This window comes from Trichoderma aggressivum (assembly GCF_033847375.1).
Source record: "Trichoderma aggressivum f. europaeum strain CBS 100526 chromosome Unknown scaffold_009, whole genome shotgun sequence".
Taxonomy (NCBI): domain Eukaryota; kingdom Fungi; phylum Ascomycota; class Sordariomycetes; order Hypocreales; family Hypocreaceae; genus Trichoderma; species Trichoderma aggressivum.
In genome coordinates this window covers 901,734-909,807 of record NW_026946375.1, presented here as the reverse complement: position 1 = coordinate 909,807, position 8,074 = coordinate 901,734, and the positions used below count along the sequence as shown (strand labels likewise).

Below are 8,074 nucleotides of genomic sequence, written 5' to 3'. Positions count from 1 at the left end.
TATTTATATAACTATAGAAAATATTCTATAAATATAATTAAGTATTATTTTATATTTATAACTAATTATTTAATTATTTTAAATAAGTATAAAAAAAACGGCCTCCTTTATATCGACATCCCATTCCCGCCGCACTTATTGCTTTCTCTAATTGAGCTATCAAACCCTCAGTCTCTGTTCCGACTAAATATTAATACATACCATTTCCCAAAAGATATAAGAAATCATGGCCGTCGCCTCTCCAATCAGTTGTCTTCATCCTCATCATCACCATCACCATCACACCTCTCTTCTTTTCTCTTCCCCCAACCTTGGTGGCCTTTCAATTTCCACTTCACCGATCCCTTTCAATCATTTATCACCATGCTCAGCATATTGCCTTGGGCCTTGATGGCTCTCGCTCCACTGGCAGAGGCCCGTTTTGGTATCAGGCCAAGATCAGCCGACGATGATTCGCTCCGATGCTGCCCTTGTATTCCAACGAACCTCAGCCCACAAGATACGACAGTCACTATTACGGCCACGAATTCCAAAGAAACCGTGACAATTGATCACACAATAGTTGTCCCTGCAACCACCGTCTTTGTCACCCATACTCTCGCTCCTAGCTCGCCCGCCACTGTCACCCAAGAGGTCACAGTTCATCCAGAGTTACCAGCCAAGATAGAGACGGCGCTGGTTACCCTTTCCAGCCCAGAACCCTCAGCACAGAATGAGCCTATCAAGACAGTTACGATGACGGTGCAGGCGGGAGGTGACCAAACCGAGTTGCCCAAGACCGTGACGGTGACAATCAACCCAGACGAAACAACATTTGTCAGTGCGACGGCCACTTCTGCTGTGACTATCACCGTCACTCAACAGACGTCAGATCACTCGTCAGCCGAGCCATCACACTCGAGCAATAGTCAGGAAGTCGGCGCAAACACTGTCACTGTCGCTAATCCTCAAGCATCTCAGACGGAGGAATCAAAACCGAGCATCAAAACTGTGACCGTTGTGCAGAAGCCACCTGCACCTAGCCCCAGCGTCGAGACAGTGACATTTGTGGAAAGCCCAGCAGGCCCAAGCACCATGACAGTAACACTTGCAAACAATCCTTCAAAGGCAATCTCTGCCAGCTCTACCACTGAGACAGTAACCTCTGTGGAGAACCCGGCAAGCTCAAGCACTGCAGCAGCCACTTCGGAGAGTAATACAGCAAGCTCATTCATTGAGACGGTAACATTTGTGGAAAACCCAGCAAGCCCAAGCACTGCGACGGTCACTCTCACAAGCAACTCTGCAGCGACCTCGGCAAGCAATCCGTCAAACTCAACCGCCGAAACAGTAACAGTTGTGGAAAATCCTGCCAGCCCAAGCACTGCGACTGTGACCCTCTCAAGCGGCTCTTCGAAGCCAACTACTTCAGACACAACCACCGAGACTGTACCCTTTGTAGAGAATCCTCCAAAGCCAACCGCCACCCCGCTGGTGGTGTCCCCCAAGAGTTCATCCAGTCTGAGTATCCAGACGGCAACTTCTGTGGCCAAACCGGCAAAGATCACAGCTCCACCGCAGGCCGGAACAATCTCGCCCATCGTTGGCCAATTCACCACTATGACCCAAACTGTTACCTCCTCCGGGGGAGACGTCAATATCGAAATCAACATCATCAACATCTTCACCGGAGAAGTCGTTTGTAGAAAGCAGGGCAGTGACGAGCCGTGTGACCCCAAGCCGTCACCCTGCTTGACAACTGGCATCTTCACATCGACGGCGACGGCATTCAACACTGTCATTGTGACTGTGAGCCCCGGTATGTGGACAAATGGAACATCTGCAACTGGAGCTGCGCCACCACTTGGTACAGGTACCGGCAGCCCTGTGCTTCGAAGGGGTAGGGTGCCTATGATTAGGAAGCGACTGTAAAGCAATATGGTGAGAAGGTGGCTGTGGTAATGTTGAGGAGCGTGGATGTAACGATACGAGCAGTGTGGTATGTACAATGCGGTGTAATGGGTATCTATGGTAAATCTCGACCTGATGGGAGTAATGCGGGTTTGCTTGTTTTGTGTTGGATTTCTCTGTTAGTTCTGACTCACTTATAATCATCCAGTCATCACGGAGAGGAGGACGTTGTTACATGTAATTTCATAGTGGTTTTCATTTCTAAGGCCTAATTTTCAATATATCGTTACAATCTCATCATCAAATGCATTTCCAAACATGAAGCATCTCAAACCAGCTTATACCCAGTTCTCCCGAACCACCTCAGCAATCACACCGTGATCCTCATGCTGCTTCAGCCCACTCACAACAACCACTCCCACCACTCCCTCCACGCCCGCCACCCGGATCGGCACACCACCTCCATGGATCGCATAACCTCCCGCCTCGCTCGGTCCCAGCGAAAACTTTGCCGCAAACGCCGCCTCGTTGCCGGCGTACTTTTGTCCCAGATACCACGAGCTGGTGCCGAACCGGAGCACCGCGGCCGTCTTCCGCTTCACCCAGCTCTCGTTGTCGGGCGTCACGCCGCTGCCGGTGGCGACTTGGTACAGCGTCTGAGACCCGGCGCCCGCGCTGATGGAGATGAGCGTGGCGCGGCCTTCCCGGGCAAAGGGGAGGAGGCGGGCGTAGAGGAGGTTGCCGAGCTCGACGGCATCGTCGGCTGTGAAGGAGGAGAGGATGAAGCCATCGGCGCCGACGTCAGCGTCGACCAAAGCCTGAAGCTATTCACAGGGGTTAATATCGAGGGCTAAATATCGCTCATTTTGATGCTCTCAAGGTGAGACTCACCTCTTGCGCAGAGGTTCCGCCTGGGGGGCTCTGAATAGGAGCTGGAGCAGCAGAGCTTCGAGCGGCGTTTAGAGCCTTTTCGAGACCATGTCCCGCAGCAAAGTTGCGTTGCCAAACCTTTCGAGCCATGTTTGAGAGTTTTGTGCTTTTGAAAATGAGTTGGAGAAGATGAAAGTGAGAGGATGAGCGAGGATTAAATAGCTATACTTATGTCATGAACGGGAAAGAAAGCAGACATCTCGACTTAAGTTTTAAACTTAAAAATGGCTCCGATCAAATGAACCGCTGCAACTAAACATCGGGCCGACTAATCATCTCTTCAGCTGTGCTCTGCGGAGACTCTTTTTGGGGCAAACGGACATTCTTGCCAGTCTTCGGGATTTATCAGGAATTGCTGGTGGATCGGGGGCATCGCCGCTGTTGATAGGCGGCGTGAAATTTGGAGCTGTGGAGAAGCTATTCTTAGTTGAACTTGTGAGATGAGCGACTGAATCAACGTGGCCGAAGTGATGATGCGTCTGTTACGCAAAGACAGGGTTAGATCTCGTTGTCATTGCCATTGCATAGTGGCAAATCTGACTGTCCAGAGCAGAGAAGCAGGGGAGAACATGTAAAGAGTAGAACAGCGGATGGCGGACACTTTTATACTATCCCACCTCGTGGACCACCACAGCTTACTATTACTCAATCCCTTGTTACAGTACGGTATACAGCTCAACTAGACAGTCTACGTACTCGAATATCTGCAGCTGGGCAATTGTCGACATTGAAAGACGGCAAATTCTACAGCTTGAAATACGATCAAGTCATCGCAAGTATTAGAATACCAGCTCTAACCCCTGCAGCAATTACACTATAGGAAACACAACTGTGGTAAAGTACAACTTCTGTAGAAAGTACAACTTTGGTGGAAAGTACGACATCTGTGGAAACTCTAGCTTCCAGCTTCTTATCACTCTTGCAGAAAGATATTATATTGAAACCTGAGCAGATCTATTGTTGACTATTCAATGGTTCTATATTATGCTGTATCAAGATCCCTCATGTCCTCTCACATCTTTCCAACTCTGTTCATAGCACGCTTGTGTCAAAGCGTCACCTCCAACTACCCAAAACTCATTCAAACTCAATAGATTGACTATCAAATACATGGTTGTATTTCAGCTGCGATATAACATCAAATCGCGGGGTATCTGGCGGGGTCATACGGACATACGTGTGGCCAGCTGAGATGTGAAATTTCAATGGGCCATAAAACGAGGCCGACAATTGGCATTATAGGATTACTTCTTGCCGGTCAATCAACACATGACATTTCCCAAACGGACGATGGAAAGTCTCACTCCAGAGTGCTCTACCTGGGAGACGCCGCATCTCATGGTGTTGATGAGCGAAATACTAATGAAATTGTCATGTATCGAGCTTACATGGAAGGAGACATACTCAAGATCACCGAATACTTTGTGCCCAATGTTGGGTCTTCCTTGTACAACGCCGGTGATATTGTCAAAGGGTGCTCGCATGGGGATACATTAGACAGAGAGGTCAAGGGTTAAAGCGAGGATTCGCACTTATCCTTCCCCCTGACTGATAAGGATTGGACATATACGACAATGATTATGAAGAAGGATTAATGACACATAGCACTTTGACAATGTTTGGGCCCATTTGATCCAAGTTTCTTGTTTAAGCCTTGATTCTTGCTTCATGCAAGTCAAATTCTCATGGGTGTCAATTATCAGCAGATTATTAGAATCAAGATCCATGAAAGTTATCGTGAGGTGTACGGCATATTCAGATGAGACTTCAAAAGAATTTCAAAAAAGAGTTTTAGAAATTTTTCCCAAATCTAGAATAAGAAGGAAGAAGAGAAGCTCAAACAGTTGGAGCAACATTAGGCAGCTATTTTCTGCCTTGAGACTCTTCGAGACTACGAAACAAAAAAGAGGTCCAAGTCAAAAACTCTCAAGCAAGCATTGTGATGAGACCAGATTAAATTGACAGCTACATGGGTTCATCCTCAGCAACTCAAAGCCTATCTACCGCAATAAAAACGACACAGATTGTCTCACAAAGGACCAACACCTAACCCTACGCCTCATCATCATCATACTGAACATCATTCTCCATCGTCGCATCAGACTCGCGTCGCCGCAGGACAGGTTCAGTCTGCATGCTTCCATACCCAACCACGCTCGCCGTGTCCGACAGCTTCCCCGACTCGAGGTCCTCTATGCTCTGCAGCGCCTGGATAAACTTGGCCTGCTCCGTCTTGAGCACCTCGCGCTTGTTCGCCGTCGCCGCGTCCTCATCCATGAGCTTCTCATAGACACCCGTCGAGTCCGGCCCGCGCACGCCAAGCTTGTCGTCGAGATAGTTGCGAAGCTGTCGTCGGATCGCGGGAATCATGCGGCAGACGATGCGCTGCGTCACGGCGTCGGAGTATCGTAGGGCGGCGAGTTTATAGTACCCTCTAACGTACGCAACAACCTCAACCTCCCGCTCGAAATCATCCGGCTTCAGTTTGGTTTGCTCCGCTTCCCGTCGCTTGACCTCGAGGATTTGCTTTTCCTCCGTCAGCACATCCCAAGGCACGAGGTTCCTTTGTGCGTAGCCGGCTCCCTTCATTCGCATATGGTGTCGGAATCGAGTCAGCTCGGCCCGCTCGCTCTTGAGACACTGATTGAATGCTTCCGTGTTGTATGTCATGACTCTTTCCGCCTCATCACTGTAGAGCGCCTCGAGTTCTTTTTGTGTCGTTTTCCAGTGCTCGTCCAGGCAGCTCTTGAGGTGCCGCTTGGCTTCCGTGTATATGAACCGCTTCTTCAGGTTCTCGAGGGACTGGTTCAACGCCGAATCGAGCTCGGCTTGAAGCTGCCACATGACTTCTCTCAGATACACGCTGGTGGGCCGATTCCACGGTCTGATGGATTCCATGGCCAGATCGTTGTAGACATCTGGCGGGATGATGCTCGGCATGCCTGCCTTCATCTTGGCCTGGATCTCCTCCTTTACTCCTCGCAGTGTGCGGAATGCCCGACCGACGTCGGTGAATTCCGTAAATGGTTCTGGGAGATACTGCTTCTGTGGTGGTGGTGCAGGCTGAGGAGGACCAAAGCTGTTGCCATTAGCAATGCCGGCTTCCTCGGGCTTGACCGAATTCGGCGTCCCGTTGACTGGATAATCTGTTCTCGTCCGCTTATTCGATGGCGTTGCTTGCGGTGCTGTATTTCGTCGCTTCGAGGGAGTGACGAAGCTCGTTGCGGCAGTACCAACAGAGGCCGCATCGGACTCATCATCGTCCATAAGCTCCACCACTTGAATATCGGTGCGATCTTTGAGAATAAACTTGGGCTTAATCCCCAAGAGGCAGTCTCGAAAGTTGGTTGGCAGACTGTTTATACGAGCCGCAAACTCGTCAATCTTGAGCCGCGCACTATCAGCAAAGCTGTTGAGGCACGTCTGAATCTCCAGCTCGACGTTGTGGGGGAGCTCGGGAAGGTTGGCCAGCTGTCGGGTGACTTTATCGAGATGGTACTTGACTTTGTGTTTGATGTTTGGCAAACTAGACATGTTGGCGTCAGCAGTCAGTTATACCGGATTCGAGTCCCTGTGAATTGATTCATTCTTACCTTTTCGCAAATTCCTCGCCAAGCCGCTCTGAGAGGAAAGCCTTGAGCCTTTCCACGCCACAGCGGTCGACAAATGCATGGAATGCGCCGGGCCATTTGTCTACAGACTCATCCTCGAACATCCTTTCCTCCCACTTCTTCAATTCATCCAAGTCCTTACCCTGGGGGCGAGAGGTTATGAAATACCCCAGGCCTGTCGAGTGAGCTTGCCCCTTCATGATTTCGACCCACTGGGTATGGTTCCCACCGTCAGGCAAGAGATCTGCCTTGGTCAGCACTCCGATAGTCCTGTCCTTTGCTTGCAATTTGCGAGTGAGACCGAAGGTTGCCGAATTCTCAGCATCGCTGTTCATGGGCATGGCACAGATGATGATGGCAGAGGGGTGCTGAATGTAGGCGCTCGAGAGGTTCCGGACCACATTGACCAGGTACTCGTCGTTGGCATCGGCGGGATTCTGGAAAATGCCCGGCATATCGTAAAAGGATAAGTCAGGCAAGTCAGGGCCCTTTATCTCCAGAGAAACAACATTGGGGGAGAACTTTGCCAATGTTTCCTCTGCTGCCTTGTCGATGGGCGTATTGATGGCAATGGAGCCTCGTCCTGGGACAAAGAGAACGGGGGGTTTGTCATCGTTGAGGATGGCAATCTGAGCCCAGCGCAAGACCTCTTCAATCTCACTCTTGTCGTGCATGGTTTTAAACTCCAAAACAGCTGTGCTGGGTCGCTTTCTCCAGGGAAAGAAGGGGTCATGTTTCGTGACATCGGATTCATGGATGGGGCGGTTGGGGGTTGGCCCATACGAGTACTCTTTGCGGAGCCAAACGCGACACGACCATTCTGCATTGCGGGAAACGCGAATGTGCAGAGGGCATCGAGTGCAGGCGCCCTCGCTCCGAGGCAGATCCAGGTTGGCGAGGCCGGACATGAGACTGGACTTGCCCGCCGACTGGTCGCCGACAAGGACAAGTTCGGGAAGCTGCACATCGTGAGAGACGCCAAGCTGCTGAAGCTCTCCCAAGGTGTCATTGCAAGCTTTGAGTTTCTTGCCAATGTCCTGAAACGAGGTGTGGAAGAAGCTCTCGTCCATGTTTCTGGGGCTGCCCGCAACAGGCACGGTTGTCGTCGCCACAACGGTTCTAGCTCTGACTTCTCTGAAGATGGGGTCTGTGGTATGTTCTGACTCTACGGTACGCTCACTAGGCGCAGCTGGGAGATGAAAAAGTCAGCATGATATGATGTGGGATGATATAGGATGATGAAATGGATTCTCATGGTGGGCATCCGCACGAGACCTACGAGCGTTGGATCTATTTGCACGACCAGCCTTTGAAGATGGATGAGATGGATGAAATTCAGAGGGATCCATGGCGTCGTCAGCATTTGTGCCGAAATCAGTGACGCTTTTGGCGTACGAGTTTGGCATTGTCTCGGACTTCACCTGGACTGGTGTCTGGTTCGTTGCCTGGGCTGGTGCTCGGCGAACGCGGCGGCTAGCCATGATGATGAGATCGTCAGAGGAGTCCTAGTCCGTCTTGGATCCTTGAGCGTCGTCAGGCATTGACGAGATCCGGCCTCGCTGATGGGAGGAGCTTGGTTCAGATGATGATTCTGATGGTTCGTATGTAACAAGTAGAAGATGGCAAGGGTGAATCCAGATGGC

General features: G+C 50.5%; 3 protein-coding genes across 3 annotated transcripts; 1 reads left to right on the top strand and 2 right to left on the bottom strand.

Moving 5' to 3' along the window:
• Positions 1–363: 363 nt before the first annotated feature.
• Positions 364–1,911, top strand: Triagg1_3399 (uncharacterized protein; the record flags this gene model as incomplete). Its single annotated transcript, XM_062897688.1, has 1 exon — positions 364–1,911. The coding sequence occupies one exon, from the start codon at positions 364–366 to the stop codon at positions 1,909–1,911; it is 1,548 nt and encodes a 515-aa protein (XP_062757923.1).
• A 317-nt stretch (positions 1,912–2,228) lies between these two features.
• Positions 2,229–2,910, bottom strand: Triagg1_3398 (uncharacterized protein; the record flags this gene model as incomplete). The annotated part of the gene is made up of 2 exons (XM_062897685.1): positions 2,229–2,714; positions 2,782–2,910. 2 exons carry the CDS (start codon positions 2,908–2,910, stop codon positions 2,229–2,231), a joined length of 615 nt encoding a protein of 204 aa, XP_062757922.1.
• Positions 2,911–4,872: 1,962 nt separating this feature from the next.
• Triagg1_3397 (uncharacterized protein) lies at positions 4,873–7,912 on the bottom strand (the record flags this gene model as incomplete). Its single annotated transcript, XM_062897684.1, has 3 exons — positions 4,873–6,346; positions 6,414–7,620; positions 7,711–7,912. The coding sequence occupies 3 exons, from the start codon at positions 7,910–7,912 to the stop codon at positions 4,873–4,875; spliced, it is 2,883 nt and encodes a 960-aa protein (XP_062757921.1).
• Positions 7,913–8,074: the final 162 nt, after the last annotated feature.